General features: G+C 38.0%; 3 protein-coding genes across 13 annotated transcripts in view; 2 read left to right on the forward strand and 1 right to left on the reverse strand.

Moving 5' to 3' along the window:
* dnmbp (dynamin binding protein) overlaps positions 1-6,070 on the forward strand; it is a 54,633-nt gene extending 48,563 nt beyond the window's left edge. For all 4 annotated transcript variants that reach the window (XM_079851435.1, XM_079851436.1, XM_079851437.1 and 1 more), the window contains 8 exons: positions 777-907; positions 988-1,092; positions 1,218-1,349; positions 1,682-2,014; positions 2,125-2,304; positions 3,109-3,307; positions 3,398-4,047; positions 4,871-6,070. In XM_079851435.1, coding sequence (XP_079707561.1) covers positions 777-907; positions 988-1,092; positions 1,218-1,349; positions 1,682-2,014; positions 2,125-2,304; positions 3,109-3,307; positions 3,398-4,047; positions 4,871-5,056 — 1,916 coding nt within the window. In that variant the 3' untranslated portion in view covers positions 5,057-6,070. The remainder of the gene's footprint in view (positions 1-776; positions 908-987; positions 1,093-1,217; positions 1,350-1,681; positions 2,015-2,124; positions 2,305-3,108; positions 3,308-3,397; positions 4,048-4,870) is intronic.
* A 1,246-nt stretch (positions 6,071-7,316) lies between these two features.
* habp2 (hyaluronan binding protein 2) lies at positions 7,317-13,750 on the forward strand. The gene is made up of 13 exons (XM_079851924.1): positions 7,317-7,452; positions 7,559-7,604; positions 7,701-7,802; positions 7,899-8,009; positions 8,102-8,218; positions 8,421-8,537; positions 9,565-9,718; positions 9,803-9,897; positions 10,016-10,247; positions 10,470-10,612; positions 12,429-12,563; positions 12,639-12,784; positions 12,924-13,750. The coding sequence occupies exons 1-13, from the start codon at positions 7,387-7,389 to the stop codon at positions 13,083-13,085; spliced, it is 1,626 nt and encodes a 541-aa protein (XP_079708050.1). The 5' UTR covers positions 7,317-7,386; the 3' UTR covers positions 13,086-13,750.
* Positions 13,751-13,795: 45 nt separating this feature from the next.
* srsf2a (serine and arginine rich splicing factor 2a) lies at positions 13,796-17,485 on the reverse strand. Of its 8 annotated transcripts, none has more exons than XR_013819256.1 (5): positions 16,988-17,485; positions 15,952-16,267; positions 15,267-15,373; positions 14,637-14,724; positions 13,796-14,206 (listed from the first exon to the last, which is right to left on the reverse strand). XR_013819256.1 is itself a non-coding variant. In XM_079851926.1 (3 exons), exons 1-2 carry the CDS (start codon positions 17,341-17,343, stop codon positions 15,955-15,957), a joined length of 669 nt encoding a protein of 222 aa, XP_079708052.1. In that variant the 5' UTR covers positions 17,344-17,485; the 3' UTR covers positions 14,523-14,724; positions 15,952-15,954. The 8 variants fall into 8 exon arrangements, 2 of the variants coding, with proteins under 2 accessions (XP_079708052.1, XP_079708051.1); XR_013819257.1 differs by having other exon boundaries at positions 15,234-15,373; XR_013819259.1 differs by having other exon boundaries at positions 15,948-16,267.
* Positions 17,486-17,770: the final 285 nt, after the last annotated feature.

Consider the following 17,770-nt stretch of genomic DNA (forward strand, 5'->3'; position numbering starts at 1 on the left):
CTGTCGTTCTGTCTGTCTATCTATCGTTCTACCTGTCTGTCTGTCTGTCTGTCTGTCGTTCTGTCTGTCTGTCTATATCGTTCTATCTATCTATCTGTCTATCTATCTGTCTATCTGTCTGTCTGTCTATCTATTTATGTCTGTCTGTCTGTCGTTCTGTCTGTCTATCTATCGTTCTACCTGTCTGTCTGTCTGTCGTTCTGTCTGTCTGTCTATATCGTTCTATCTATCTATCTATCTGTCTATCTGTCTGTCTGTCTATCTATTTATGTCTGTCTGTCTGTCGTTCTGTCTGTCTATCTATATCGTTCGTTCTGTCTATCTATCTATCTATCTATCTATCTATCTATCTATCTATCTATCTATCTATCTATCTATCTATCTATCTATCTATCTGTCATTCTATCTATCTATCTATCGTTCTACCTGTCTGTCTGTCTGTCTGTCTGTCTGTCGTTCTATCATTTATCTATCTGTCTATTTTTCTATCTATTGTTCTGCCTGTCTGTCTGTCTATCCATCCCATATACAGGATATATCGTTCTATCTATCTATCTATCGTTCTGTCTGTCTGTCATTTTATCATATATTCTGTCTAACTGTCTCTGTCATTTTATCTATCTATCTATCTATCTATCTATCTATCTATCTATCTATCTATCTATCTATCTGTCATATTTCTATCTGTTCTATTTGTTTATTGCTCTATCATTCTGTCTATGGGATATGTTGTCTGTTATCTGGCATAACTCAACAGCACCATCTGTTGTCTATAGTGGTAAAGTACCGCAAAGTCGATGAAGACAGGCTCATTGACAAGATCTCAAAGCTGAGTATGCACTCCATCATCAAGAAGTCAAACAGAGTGAGCAGCCATTTAAAGCACCTGACTGGGATCTCACCTCAGGTACAGTACGACTCTATTACTGGACTGAGAGAATCGGTTGACAATTGGTGTTAACCAAACTGCATTTCATTCCATCTTAGATCAAAGATGAAGCTTTTGATGACGCAGAGAAAAGATTTAGACTTCAGGAGAGACTCATCAAATCCTTCATCAGGAACATCTCCCTCTATCTGCAGCATATAAGGGTATAAACTTAAAGCATCCCATATGTTTACATTCATTTAGTCAGTTTTTGTTTTGCATGGTGATCAAATTTACTTCACAATTCAGTATATAAAGTAATTTTGCCTGACTTTTTTAAATCCAATAGGAGTCAGCCTCAGTAAAGGTGCTGGCAGCCATCAGTTTCTGTGACATCTACACAGAGCGGCAACCGCAAATGGATCCTGAACGTTTCCAAAGAGCACATCGATGCATCAGCGACAAACAGTTCACAGAGTTTGTGAGTACCAAAATGACTTCACATTACATTTAGTAGTAAAAACTGATAAAGCAGCAGTCATTCATTTTTAATGGTTACTAATACTTACTATTAACTAATATTACTTAATGTTAGATTTTTTCAAACACATTTGTAAGCTTCTAGACACAAGATTTATGCTTCACGGATAACAAAACTAGCATAAAACTCCCCATCTAGTTTTCTTTTAATTAGTTCAAATATTTGTTTCCCCCTATTAGACATTGATTTAAATGAAGCACGTCATGATATTATGATGAACTATATCTTGACTCTTTCTAATCAAGTCTGCATTTGTGTCTGTCTTTGAGCAGAAGGAGAGGACAGAAGATCTAGTCATCACTCCCCTTACCCAGCTGCTCAATATGTTCGCCGGTCCCCACAAACTGATCCAGAAACGTAGAGACAAGCTGCTGGACTACGACAACTGTAAGGAGCGCGCAGAGAGGCTGAAGGACAAGCGTGTACAGGAGGAGCTACAGGCAGCGAGGAATAACTACGAAGCCTTGAACGCCCAGCTGCTGGATGAGCTGCCCAAGTTTCACCACGCAGCCGAAGATCTGTTCACCAGCTGTGTGAGGGGCTTCGCCCAAGTCCAGAGAGATTTCGTTTCACTCACACTGGGAGAACTCACACCACTGCTGCAGGTGAGGACATTGTTTCATCATAATCTACATCATTCATAATTGATGATCCTGGGATGTTTTCAGCCTCCTTAATTCTTTTAAACTTATTGTTGTGGTTTGCATCCTTATAGCTGTCTGGCTTGAGTGGAACAGAAGGAAATCTGGTGTCCTTGTTCCAAGAAGAGCACACACGAGTTTTGGATTTACTTCAGAGCTTCAGTTTCTTTCCCGATAATCTTCCCACTACTCTACGCAAGCCTTTTGAGAAGAAGACTCTGGAGAAGCAGAGCTCCAAGAAGCAACAAGGCCCTGTGAGTTTCCCTAATGCAGCCTGATCCAAAGCAGACACGGCTTTTAAGTAATGTTATTGTCATCTAAAGTTAAATGACAAATTAACTAACTATTAAAAATCCTTTTCGGTAATTTAAATAAAGCTAAAATAGAATATTAATATTAGATGAAATACTTAAACTTAACAAAACTTAAACGTAATTTAAACTTGAAATGTTGCCTTGGCAACTAACTGAAATAGTCCAAGTACTAAATTTACTAAACTGAAATAAAAATAATTTAAAGCTAAATAGAAATTATTTTAAAAATGAATAAAAATGAACAAAAGCAAACAATTACCACAGCTTGAAAGTTGTAAGTACGCGTACAAAATGAGTACAAAATAAGTACAAAATAATTCAAAATATTAATAAACACTATAATATAATATAAATCTGTTTCTTAGCAACAAAGTTAATTAGTTTTAAATGTCTTCCTTTATCTTTCCCTGCCAGTGCTTTTTTGTTTTTTTATTCAAAGTTGCCAGCCACTGCAAGCATTTTTAGTAATTCCCCAGGGGAAAGAGTTAATCTTAAATGTTCAAGATTAATAGCAGCCTTAACCAAGGTGATTAGCTGATCAGACTTGACTGGTTAGCCCGTTTTTGAGGTGTTTTCGACGCTTTGCAGCTTGTCAGTCTGTTTAAACCAAGCTTAAGCTGGTTTAATCTTATGTTTTTCAGCAGCACAGCCAACCGCCATGAAGAAAGACATTAATCAGGCAGTATTCTGTCTATTATTCATACTTCTCTCTTTCTTTTCCTCTTTTTCTGTCTGACATTGCAGCCAAACTATGTGCTACAGACGGATGAGCACCGAGCGGCGCTTCTGGCAAGATACGGGCCAGAGCAACTCTACCAGGCTGAAAGAAATTTTAACGCAGCACAGGACCTGGATGTGTCCGTACTGGAGGGAGACATAGTGGGTGTCATCAAACAGCAAGACCCCATGGGCAGCCAGAACCGCTGGCTTATAGACAATGGAGGTTTGTATCAAAAGATCTGTGTATGATTCACGTGTCTGCATTTCCTAAAATGCATTTGGCTTGAACACCCCTTTTTCTGTTTTTCTTTAGTTACGAAGGGCTTTGTATATAGCTCATTCTTAAAGCACTACAATCCACGCAGGAGTCATTCGGATGTTTCCATTGAGAGCCAATCATCAAACGAGTCGGGCTACGGTGGCTCTTCTCCCATGTTCTCACGGCAGAATAGTAGCAGCACTCTGACTTTCAACCAGGAGACTTCGACTGTCAGCTTCTCGACGGCGATGCCTCCACACCAATCAAACACTCGCCCTAATCAGGAGACCACCCCAAGGAAAAACAGAGAGGCTTCTTCAACCAACTACTCCTCTGCCAACCAGAGGGATTCCCTTGACCCCACCTTCAGAAACTCGCCCAATCACAAAGAGCCGTCAGAGACAGCCTGTGGAAATAACAGGGACCCCTCAGAGCCTTCATACCGAAATCCCACCAATCACAGAGACTATTTAGACTCTGGTCAAAGCACTCCAACCAATCACAGTGACCCCCCAGCTTTCCCTGAGATAGATTCTTGTTCCTCCATTAAGAACTCCAGGTATGAATCATCTTCGAGGTATCACGACTCGCGTGGCTCACAGCAAAGACAAAATGGAGACTCTTCGGTACAGCAGAGAAGGCCACAGTTCCCTCCTGAGGAGAATGTAGATCCAGAGCCTGAACCTGAGATTGATGGACACCAGGTATGCCATATCATAAACACAAATTAATCACTCCAGAGTTCAGTGATTGCTTACTTTCAAGTAAACATAAAATGACATTTACAACAACCCATAATATAACTTGTTGAACGACAATATACAAGTTGAATAAATTAAATTATGGTAACACTTTAGTTTAGGGTCCAATTGTCACTATTAACCAGTTGTTTATTAGCATGTATATTACTAGGATATTGGCGGTTTATTAGTACTTATAAAGCACATATTAAAGCCTTATTCTGCATGACCATATTCTACATTCCCAATCCTACCAAATACCTAAACTTAACAACTACCTTACTAACTATTAATAAGCAGTAATTAGGAGTTTGAGGCAAAAGTCGTTGTTAGTTAATAGTTAGTTAATAGTAAGAATATTAAACCATACTACCTGCATAAACTGTATTACTTAACATCTTTGATTTTTCATATTAATAATTTCAATTTTATCTTCATGTTAAATTGAAAATCGAAAATAATTTTACTTCATAGTAATTAAAAACATTATATTTTAATAATGATTTTGAATAATTAAATGTAATAAATATAATTAAATGTAAAATTAAACTGCATTACTTGACATCTATGGTTCCTCATATTAATAGGTTAAATTTTCATTTCATGTTGACTTTAAAACCTTCTTTAGCTCCTTAAATACATTTGATGTTCATCAACAGTTTTGTATATACATCTTAAAATTATAAAAAAATATAAAACCATTTAATGTACAATCAAATTATTAAACAACAGGTTTTACATTTATTAGTTTCTTCATATTTATTTTCCTACTTGTTTTTTCCCCCAGATATATTACGCTCTTTACTCCTTCAGTGCACGGTGTGCAAATGAGCTCAGCATTTCAGCCAATCAGCGGGTCCGAATCCTTGAGTTCCAGGACATGAATGGCAACCAGGAGTGGTGGCTGGGGGAGGCAGGAGGACGGAGGGGTTACGTCCCATCCAACTACATTCGCAAATCTGAGTACACATGAGCTGCACATTTGTTCAAGGGAAATCTCCCAGGCCACTACAGGCCAACCCATTATAGGGGAAAACACTACAGAAGGACATTATTGTGCCTTAATCATAGAGGAGATGCACTGACGTGGTGAACTGGTCATTGCTACTGATGGGAAAAAAATGCCCTCCATATTGATTTCATTCAATGTAGTCCACAAATGAATGTAACTCCTGAGCGCCTCCTAGTGCTCGCATGGTGCATGTGGAATTTGAAATAATGGAGTGGTTTTTTTTTTCTTCTGAGAAACAGTTTGATGTCGAATTCAATGGTCTGACATGTCCTGCTGTTCTCAGATATTCCATTTATAGTGTTAGCGCTTACGTGCTCCGTTGAGAGCATAGATCTCATTTGATGTGTAGGAGTGGAGTGGAGGATTTGCATTGGGCATGTGTGATTCACACTAGAAGTAGAATGATGGGATTTATATTTCAGGACTGGCATGATAGTGACTGACTGACTGACTTAGTGTGTGTTTGTTTGCCAGTAAAAATGCATTTGTTTGAGTGTGTGGTGTGTTTTGAGAAGTTGCCTCCCATCATCTGACAATCACAGTGCACCTAGAAGAGAAAAAACGATTCTGTTGGGTATTAATGAATGCGAACAAAACAATTTATGTGAAGTGTTTTAATTTACTCCTTGTTGTGGCTCCCAGATGAGAACAATATTACCACTGGTGACCATATCATATTCCTGAAAATATGAAATGCAAGAGACACTTTTTTTTTATGGTACAGTGTTTTTTTACTTTTTGATAGCATTTTTAACTTTGCCACTTGCACTTGAATGCATTTACAAGTTAATACTGACATGTTTTGAGCAGTTGTGAGTGAGTTCAAGGCACCAGTGAGCTCATTTGATGTGATGCACCAACGGATGATCTCTGAATATTTATCTCTCATGCTGTATATACTGAGAATTAACTTCTGCACTCCAGTGTCAACTGATCTGTTTCTCCTCTTTTAAATAAAAATCAGTTGAAAAACAATGGTTTGAGTGCATTGATGTGTTTGGAATGCTTGGAAAATGAAAACTATTTTAGCACAATGTCAATGGAAATGATTTTAAATGATCACAATTCAGTCGCACCCTTACAAACGTGTTAATATTATGAAACCTTATAAAAACCAGTTATTTAGTTTAACTTAATGTACTAAAATCACTCAAATTAATACTGAAATAAAAATGAATAAAAACTACAGAGTAGATAATAAAATAGTAATAGAATAATAGACAAAAATAATGAAAAGCAGAAATACTAAAAGTAAAATTAAGAAAATGTAACGTTTAAAAATACAAGCTAATTCAAACAATTAAAAATAAATAAATAAAAATAAATCTTAATAAATTAAATAAAGCTTAATAAATCTAAGTGATGTTTTTTGAAAATGTAAAAAAGCAGAAGGTTTTCTGCGACGGCGTGGGTTAAGGGATAGAATACAGTATAAAGATCAATATGTAAAATTCCCCATAAAACATGCAAGCCCAACATGTGTGTGAATAAATATAAAAGTCATCTAAGCTGTACAAGAAGCATCCAACATGCTTTACATTTTCCAGATTTCATTCATTTGGGTTTGTATGTTCATTGATTAGATTATCAAAAGCTAATTAGACACTATTTTTCGATAACACAATACATTTGAATTCTTCTTTCACTGCAGTCCGTTGTTGTCTAAAACTGCAGCAAAGGCATTTCACGTCAGTCTTATCAAGAGTAAACTCTGCCGGGTAACTGACCTGATGGATTGAAATCAACCTTTAATTCACATGGCATTTAAGGTGACGCTAGACATTCTGCTTGGCATAAAGATGGGGAATTCATTAATAAACTGTTAATCTATGTACAAATACTACACACAATATCTTTTCAAGATGTTTTCTTTTTGAGGCAAAGGTTGGAAATGTTAAGTAATATTTGATATTGATACTTTATTAATTTATAGAATTTCTTCACTGACAGGAATTTATTGACTGAACAATACATTTTGCTTTTAGTTTAATTCCTGTACACTGCAAATTTCCAACAAAAATCAGCAGATACATTGTGGGGGGATACCAGGGACTTGTCATATGTAGCTTTGGCATCAGTTTGGCATTAGACATTAAACCAGAATAGTGTTTTATTGCATATCTGTGGTTCACTGACAATAACACTGGAAATCAATGCTGTTAGGTAATGATTGCTAGACAGTAGGCAGAGTAAGGGTCCAGGGATCATCCACATACAGGTCAACAAATATACTCCCCTTAAATAAGAGTGACTTTGCGTTAGTGGATTGTGCATCTATTACTCCTGGGATCATGTTTCCAGTGATTCTGCTTCTGATGGGCCTGTCTGGCCTCACTTTACCAGTTCAAGCAGCGCCGGTATGTAACCATATGAAAATACTTTGAAATATTTCAACTTGTATGTTTAATGTACAGTAGGTGATATTACACTGCTATCTGACTGAATTTATGCCAACTGTTTCAGGGTCTATTAGATGACCTTTTCACGATAGCTTCCGAACTCGTTGATGGTGAGAAATATTATATTGTCTGGTCTCCGTTTCTGTATATCCCAAGGTTGTTAGCATACTCACGCCATTGTTATTTCTCTCTCGTCCCCTTGACAGAAATATATGATTACTATGCTAATGACACAGAGGAAATATCACTATCTTCAGCTGAAGTTAATGACAGCATTGATTGGATTTTTTCCTTTTTTGACGAACCAGGCAAGAACACACATAAGTAGACAATGCAAATGTATTAAACGGATTCAGTTTGGTGCTCACAAACATATGAACGCTGATCATGTTCATGTTCTGTAGAAGTGTGTGATCCAAATCCTTGCCAGAACAACGGAGTATGTGAGATCCTAAAGAATGACAGATATAAATGCATCTGTCCAGAGCCTTACATTGGCAAAAATTGTCAGAATGGTGAGCTCTTCATATACTACATCCAAAAATATAATAATAATAAACAGTAAGAGTGTGTATCATTTTTGAATCTTTATGTTGGGATCTTCCAGAGAGGAACGTGTGTAAGAAAGTGAAGTGTGGTCATGGTGACTGTGTCAGAACTCAAGAATCCCCGTTTTATGAATGCAGGTGCTGGCCCCCCTATCTGGGCTCTAAATGCAATAAAGGTGAGCTCTCTGTAAAACAAATTACTTTCAAAGTGTTTCTTTCAGCAGTAAAAATCTGAATTTAGCCATTTTTCGGAATGAATTCACATGGTTTTTATGAAGTCGGATTGTAGTGAATTGCTACTTATTTTCTGTCAACCTGAAATTGTAATTCAGTTTGTCTTATTAATTGCTTTTATGCTTATTATGTTTGCAATATTAGCCTCTGCGTGTGACCCGAGTCCATGCCTGAATGGCGGAAGATGTGTTAAAGGCCGTACCAGATCCAGTTTTACATGCAAGTGTCCTGAAGATTACAGTGGGACTTTCTGCCAAGTTGGTAATAGACTGTTGCTATTTATTTATTTTTATTATTATTATTTATTTTATTTATCCACCTTATTTTTAAAGCAATAGCAGGCGTGGCCATTTGTGAATGTGTCTGGATTCCACTGTCATTCGCTTCCATAATTTTACCTGTGCAAAAACTGTTAACTGCTTTATATTGCAAACTGGTACTTGTTATCATTATTTTAAAGGGGTTATTGATTATGATTTCACTTTTCTAACTTTAGTTAGTGTGTAATGTTGCGGTTTGAGCATAAACAAAGTTACAAACGTTCAAAGTTCAAAGCAAAGGAAAATATTTGACATCCCTAACCCTAAAATTTACATAAACCCTGCACCCGGGAACACGCAGTCCATGTTGAGAAGAGGAGGAGTTGTTGTAGTAGAGCACTAACTCCACATCAGCAACATAAATTCATCAGCTAACTATTCAGAAACGTCCTGTTGCATTCTACATGTTGTAACTTCTTCTTTAGTCTCTCCATCATTGTCCGACTCCAGTTTAAACAAAAGGCAGAACAGACAGTGTCTGCGTGAGGTAATCGGAGCTGCTAACACATAGGAGCTGTTGAAGCTCCACCCTCTGGGCCGGGAGCATCAGCTCATTTGCATTTAAAGGAACACACGAAACGACGTGTTTTTACTGACCCTCAAAAAGGGACAATTTTAACATGCTGTAAAAAATTATCTGTGGGGTATTTTGAGCTAAACCTTCACACACACTCTGGGACAACATACTTATTTTACATATTGAAAAGGGGGCATTATACCACCCCTTTAATCTATTATCACAATCATAAACACACTGGTTTGTAGCACAAGTTTTCCGTTTATTGCACTTTGTTGTATCTATAGCAGCAAATGAATCAGAAGTCTCGCAATTTGACAGAAAATAGCTTACTTCTGCATTGAAAAATTAGGTGGATATTTAATGCCAAATCTATTTGTTACGTTACATAACCCTGTCAACTATACTGTAGGTGTAGTAATGCAGATGTTATATGTCATTTTGTATTCAGGTCCAAATGATTGCTATGAAGGGAATGGGGAATCATACAGAGGTTTTGTCAGTGAGACAGTGGAAGGAATGGAATGCTTACCCTGGAACTACTATCTTATTCCCTTCAAGGACTTTGAAGGCAATGATAGCATTGGAGCCCACACTTACTGCCGGTAAGAATTCAGGGAATTCCTAGTAAATCTTCCAATGAACTTTGATATCACATGTCGTCTTAAGCATTATCTTTGTCACTTAAGAAATCCAGATGGAGACCGGGAACCGTGGTGCTTTGTGAAAGAGAAGGGCAAACTCCGGTGGGATTACTGTAATGTCAAGCCTTGTTCTGAACCAGGCACAGATTTTCTTTCTACGTTCTCTCTCTTATATAATTGCAAACACAGACACATTCTTCTACCTGCTCAAACAGTCTGTTAACTGTACCACAATACTTATTTATCAAACTCTCACAGAACCAGTAAAACCCTCCACAACCCCTGCAAAACTAGAATTTTCTGACTGTGGAAAGACTCAGACTAATAGGATATCCCCAAGGATATTTGGTGGGAGGAAGTCCCTACCTGAAGCGCATCCCTGGCAGGTCTCATTTCAGGTCCGGCCCAAGGGCTCTAATGCAACCTTCAGCCACAGTTGTGGAGGAACCCTTATCGACTCCTGCTGGGTCCTAACTGCTGCTCACTGTATGTAAGTTGGGCATCTGGGGTTGTTGTTGCATTAGGTCTATGCCCTCATTATGATTTCATGGTGTTGTTAAGTTACTATAGATATGGTAAATGATATTCCTTGAATATTATTGATAGTGATTGCTAAGGTTCACTCTTCACTTTAGTTTAGCTTTTTAAAGGTCATATGCAACAAATATCACTTTGATAAACTATGTTTGCATGGTTTGCATGATTTTGGCAGTGATGAGAACGATGAGGTAAGGTTGGAGATGGGTGGTGTGAACCTGGAGAAAAATGACTCTGCAAAACAGTTTCTGGAGGTGGAGAAAATCATTGTTCATGAGAACTATACAGAGACTCCTGAAGCCCTTTATAGTGATATAGGTCTGTATTCCACTCTGTAAGTAAATCAATCAAATCATATCTATCTATCTATCTATCTATCTATCTATCTATCTATCTATCTATCTATCTATCTATCTATCTATCTATCTATCTATCTATCTATCTATCTATCTATCTATCTGTACCTTATGGTAAATGAAAACCAATCAACTTTCATTAGGAAATAATCCTGTGTATTCAAGTTTTCGAGTTTATGGATTGTACATTCATAAATCCCATTTTAACTTTCTTATTTGCTGTGTCAATATTATTGATTTGGATTAAACACAGCATGTGACCTGTTTTAATAACGGGTTGAATCGCTCTTGTGTGATACAACTTTTGTGTTGTCCACAACAATATTTGAAGGCCCCCACACAATTTATTCCCAATCAAATATTTTAGAGCTGGTAATGTATTGTCATTATCAAAATAACAGAATATTACGAAATATCTTTAGCTTATTTTAATGATTTTTTTTTCGTCTTATTTTAAATAATTTTAAGTCATCTTGAGGCCCTTGTGGAAGTTTGTTGAAGCCCATTAGTGGCCCTGGCTTCCTGGCATGTCACCAGAGAGAAGTCTGACGTTTCATCAGAAGATCATTATGACATTTGATTAAAAATTACAAGGTCAAGAAGAAAAAAAAATTAGACATGTACAGATTAATTTTAAACAAAGTCCCTTTCACATCAAGAATGATAACTATAAAGATAACAATAACTATATTAGCGTCCACAACAACAAACGATGATGTTCTGTTTATTATAAGCAGGCACTATAGTCTGCCACTTTAGATGCTCAAGCTCTTGAAAGTTGGGTGGATTGTGATTGGCCGTCAATGTTTTATCATTTATCAGCTGAAAACAAATTACACTTAAATTTTGAACAGGCCTTAAGATCAATAGCATTTATTTAGAAGATAAATTGGAATTGAGTGAATTTTTACTTCATGTCGACTTTTAATAGTGATTTTAAATGCCTTTAAAAAGAAACACGAAACATTGTTTTGTATTGGGGTTTAAAAAGATGACAACCTAGGTTAAAGCACATTGTGAAAAGCCTATAGTTCAGGGGTTCTTAACTCTGGCCCTCGAGGTCCACTTTCTACAGAGTTTAGCTCCAACCCTGATCAAACTCATCAGCCTATAACTTTCTTAGGCTGTGTCCAAAAGCTTAAAAAGGCTTCTGAGGCTGCATTCCAAGGTCGGAAGCCATCAAGGCACATCCGAAATCCATAGCTTCACTTCCTGTCTCGTGAGATATCTTCATCTGATCGATATTTGATGGCAGCATTGATGTATCCTTCGCTGCCTTTAATATCACACAATCCTGTACTTTCCATTTTGTGACAGATCAGCTAAAAAATTCTAATTGAATCTGAATGTTGCGGTTTGTGTGCAAATGTACGTTTTGGACCAATGTTGTCCACTTTTAATGTAATTTCTAGCGAGAAATTACTAATGTACTTATTGTATAGTCACTTCTTTATCACCAAAGCGCGCGCTATTTTGCAGTAGATCATTAAACCGTACTCTGCCTCTGAAGTCTCGGTTTCGTGAGGTACCTTCAATTCCGTGAGGTACTTTCATGTGCAAACACTGTCTGTAATGTCATTGCCTGATAGGGTAGCAATGCAACAAGTCAGTTTCTGTGTGTTTGTTCATGTGTGTTTGATTAGGTTTGGAGCAAAAATCTGCAGGAAAGTGGACCTCGAGGGCCAGAGTTGAGAACACTGCTGTAGTAGTATTGACACTTTTTTTTTTTTAACCAATTATGTCCACTTTACGGTGTTTTTGTTTCTCATCTTTACCAGCCCTGCTGAAACTAAAGGCAATAAATGGACAGTGCGCCAATGAGACCAGTTCTGTTAAGGCAGCATGTCTCCCCACTGATTCATTCCCTGATGAAACACAGTGCACCATATCAGGCTATGGAACCACTGAGAAAGGTCTGTCTGGATTCAATTTTCACTCTAGACATTCACAATACCAAGACTACTGAGACTAATTACCATTTTTTCCAGAGGATGCTGTCTCTCCTCAGCTGCTGGATGCCAAAGTTCTCCTGATCTCTCAGAGACGCTGTATGTCTCGTAATGTCTATGGGAACAGAATGGATGATTCCATGATGTGTGCTGGATATATGCAAGGAAAGATTGACTCTTGTCAGGTGTGTCCCAGTCCCAAATTTGTTTCTAGTCTTTTAATGAAATTTACACATTAAACACAAAGTCTGATCATTTAAAATGAATGAGCAAACTCATGGCACAGTATGTAGTAACTTTTTATTTTTCTCTTACTTTTTATAGGGTGATTCTGGTGGACCCCTTGTTTGTCAGAAGGATGAGACTCATTACATCTATGGTGTGGTGAGTTGGGGTGACAGCTGTGGCAAGAAGAACAGGCCAGGTGTCTATGCCCGTGTCACCAAATTCATTGACTGGATCAATGAAAAGATGCGTGCAGCTTAGAACGGATACTCAGGAGATAGTGGTACAATAGCTGAAAGAGGTTTTACTGGAGAAAACTAATTAGTAACCAAAGGCATAACAGCAGCATAGGTTTAATGTGTTTTAGAACAGGTCTGGTCACAAGTGATCCAAATAAAAAAATTTTTTTGGGTGATTATCCACGCAATAAAGCCACTTTTGTGATTTATGTACATGAGATAAAGTTGATGAAACCTAACAGATTATTGAAAAAGAAAAATGCAGGCTGGGACTTGATTCTATGCATCGGTTGTTGATTGGATTTTAAAATGTGGGCGTTGCACCCAAAATTAGAGGAAGATGAGAGTAATGCAGGCCGGGGTGGAGTTTAAGCAAACTAAGGCCTTGTCCCCAAATGGCACACTTCATGTGCATTTGCGGTCTTACGACATCTACTGCATGTGTGCACAAGACTGAAGGCATTAAAACGGAGTGGTTAAACCATTTAAGGATTAAAGATACACAGATGAATTGTTTGCAATAAAATCTGATTATATATAACCTAATAAAAAAAAAATGAAAAAACTGTTGAATTTTCATTTTATGTGGACTTTAATAAAGTTTAGCACACAGCTAAGTAAACATTTCAATATATTGATATTTACTTTGTGGAATAAAATTTCTAATTTTAAGTTGTGCCAAAAACCATCTGGTCTGAATCCATGAATAATGAGATCACAGGAGTATACCAATACTTTTTGTATGAGCACAATTTATTTTTAGTTATGGAGGGTTTCATTTGCTCATTTACACCAAACAGACAAGTAAAGAATAAGCTATGCACAAAAATGCAGTCATGCTCAAAGAAAGAAAACCTTTATTACCATTCACATATTATGACCAATTGAGCATGTCACAAATTATAGAACTCTTCCGGAGATGTAAAATAAGCTTAGGTATCTGCCTTAATGGGTTTTCACAAAAGGACTTGCACAGGATCTTTCTGCAAAAAGAAAAACGCTGCAGCCAAATTTAAACAAAATCAGTAAAATCAAGGTGTTACAGGAGCAATCAGGAGAATACTGGAAACAGCCAAGCACTCTGCACCGCAACACGCCACCTTAACAGCTAACCAGCAAAACTCAACTGCTACGCAACTGCGCCTAGTGCATAGAAAATACACAAGAGAGAATATTAGAATCATGTTGTGAAATTTCCCATTTAAACCATAACATATGCTTGGTTTGCAAATGTCATGGTTTTACATAGTACGATTTCTTAAGAGGCCAAATTACAGTCTGTACACAGTCGTTTAGAGTCAAAGAAATATGCACAACATCCAAAATTGTCCATTAATGTTTATTAAGAACAAAAACCTGATTAAAATGAACTTACTTTATTGTCTGGGAGTTTCAATAACGAAGTAAAAAGAAAAAAAAAAACTACCAAAACTGAAGAGAAATGATTTCAACTAGTAGCCCCATTTAGGCATAAAGACCATTTAATATCACATGGAATTCAAATGTATGATACAAAACAATTGTGGGCAACAGAAACAAGTCATTTAAAAGATTTAGACCAAATTACAATAACCTTTCGGTCTGATATATGGATAATTTGGGTATCCTCAGACGGACATCTGTTCGATGCGATCCTCGAAGAGTCAACCAGTTGACATCATCTAGAAGAAAAGAATAATAAAGTTAGTTTCAAAGAGCATTAAAGCAGAGGATGTTCTACAATATCGCCATAAAATGAAGCATTGCATATTACGCAATGCTCGACTTTGGTCAGCTACACAGAACAAACAGGCACTTTCCACACAAATAACTAGCCAGAATTACATGAATCTATAGACCTGTTTTTTGTTCTGCAAGAAACCTTGTGTACCTGATATTTGTTCTGCAAGAAACCTGAAGGGAAAAGATCCAACAAACCTGAGGGTGAAATATGAACTTCTCAAAGCCATTTTAAGTGTTGGCAAGCTGAAGTACATCCCCATTTACTGCCAGTTAGAATAGTATTAAATGACCAAATAAGTTAATTAGGCCTCTCAGACACCCAGCAGCCTGACAGCATGAACTGGCTTTGAGAACACCCGTATCCATCCCACTTTTTGCCTATGCCACGATAGACATGAGTTTGTGACAAGGATGATGGAAAGGTCTGTCCATTGTCCAGCAGACGTACCTCAACACCACCTCAACACTCAATGAGACCGACCTGCTCCATAGCAACCGCCAATCAGCAGCAGGCAGCCAATGGTCGGATCACACACTAACTGCTCTCAAACTGCCCCAAACTCCTCTTTTGCAAACTGGAATCAGCAGCTTGGAGGAAAGAATTCCACATTTAGATGAAATCAATGGAATTTGGCTGGTACACGTTTCAAAACAAACACATACTTACGGTATTGTACCCACGACAGCTCCAAATCAAATATCCATGTGAGGTTAAGTGTGCGTATTTAAAAATAAACCTTTAAAAGTCATGCAGATTCAGAGATACCAGACAGATGCTGTGAATAACAGCATCTAATCAGACTAAACTTGGGTAAATCCGAACACCTCCATTAAGATAATGCATCTACCGTTCTACTGCATTGGCAGATGTCTTGAAGGACTTGATGAAAGAGGAAAGTAGAGAGGGGCGAGAAACAGTATATCTTTCTCTTATTTTAAAGCAGCCATTTTAAGTTATTAAAATGCATGCATGCCTTTACTTTCCCCACTTCAGGCATGAGTTATATGGGGGTCTGCTCAAATCAATCAAGTTTAGGACTATTAAGTATCATTTACAAAAAAGAACTAAAAGATGCACTTTGTAATTAGAAATATTGGATGAAAGTAAAAATTCCCCTAGTTGCAATAAAATAATTACTTGTATACAAAGCATTAGACTCACCTACATTTCACGATTCAGCGGGGGCTCCAGCATCCTCTGGAGACTTGGGTCTGCTTCTTGATCGGGATCTTGATTTGGATCCTTTGTTTGATCTCGGAGTAGGACTCCTGGAGCGAGACTTGGATTTAGACCTTGAGCGGGACCTGGAAGCAGATTTGGACTTGCTTCTGCGTGGTGTGCGGGTTTTGGAGCGGGAACGGGACCGAGACCTGGAACGGGAGTAGGACCTTGACCTGGATCGGCTGTAGCGAGATCTGCTACGGGAACGGGAACGGCTCCTGCTCCTGGACTTGCTGTGCCTCCTGCGCCGAGGACTACGGCTAAAAACAAACACCAAACGTATAAGTTAATAAAGATGCATTATTTACACAAAGTAGTTTAATCACTGCAAGAGACCATTAAAAACCTCCCCTAGTAACAGACCAGTAGGCCATAAACATTTAAATTGGATTACAAACTAGTATGTAAACAAATATGAAGGTTTGGGTCTTTCGAGTACAATTACCATACAACAATATTACTACGAGTTCGATTCATTTCCATGAATCAGTTTTCAAATAGTTAGTTTAAAAGAACTTTAAAAGTTGTTTAAATTTTGTATTATTGTCTGGTCCCAGTCAACTTTTTGTCGAGTAGTATTAAAAGACGAGATTGTTGTAATAAAACCCCTAGAAATCCTTAATAATAATGCTAACAATCGATTCACTAAAAAGATTCGGCTCACAAGAACCAATCTTTCGCGAATCGGATCGCTCACAAATGAGTTGAGCAATTATTTGCTACTACGCCATAGTTACGACGCAACGATACCGACAGTGAATATATGAAGAACTAAATCAAACATAACCAGCATGTAAAAAATAAATAAAAAGTGATAAAACAACTAGTACCTATAAGCATTACAAGGATTATAACACGTGTTGTTTTCAATACCTTGAGGCCTAAGGGCCTCAAATTTGAACTTTGAACATGTTAGTGATTTATTAACAGCAAATTAAAATGGGGGTATTAAAATAGGAGATCGAATATTAAGGACATACCTGCGGCTTCTCCGTCCATGTCCACCGTACCTCCTCGGCGCGGCTCCACGGCGGCTGTAGTGCGAATCTGGCGGGCGCCCGTATCGCGCCATTTGCACGCGCAGCTCGCGCCCGTCCAGAAGCGCGCCGTCCATGGCGTCCATTGCGTCCTCAGCGTCCCGTTTATCATGGAAACGAACAAAGGCGAACCCACGGCTTTCTTTCGTGTACCGGTCCCTCGGGATGTAGACGTCTCCGACCCGGCCGTACTTCTCGAAAACCCGCCGCAGCGTTTCAGGGGACGTGCGGTAAGTCAGATTGTCGACTTTTAAAGATGTCATGCCCTCGACGTCGGGCGGAGGTCTGCCGTAGCTCATCTTGAATCACTAACTCTACTGCAGTAGGTTATGCGCAAAACAAACGTTTTTCAGCGAGATTCAGAGAGAAAATAACGAACCATTCGGGAGAGTCGAAAGTAACACGCCGTGCGGATAATATCACTCTAAAATGGCGGTAACCGGATTTCCGTGGTTGGTGGAGTTTGGCTTTTATTTCATTTGCAAGGTGAGAAATACTGCCACCTCTGGCATCTGTGGGACACTACACGTTACTTGTTCGGGAGAGCCTCTTGTCTAGAAACGGCTAATTTAGCACGAGTGGGAATAAAACGTAACTAACAAGACCATTGATGTGACATCGCCGTGCATTTAACACATTCAAACCCAATGAAACAAACTGCCAGGTTTTCTTAAAAAACAACAACAACAACAACATTAAAAAGTAGTGAGAGTAGGCCTTTTTTTC

Source organism: Squalius cephalus (genome assembly GCF_949319135.1).
Source record: "Squalius cephalus genome assembly, chromosome: 19".
NCBI classification, from domain to species: Eukaryota; Metazoa; Chordata; class Actinopteri; order Cypriniformes; family Leuciscidae; genus Squalius; species Squalius cephalus.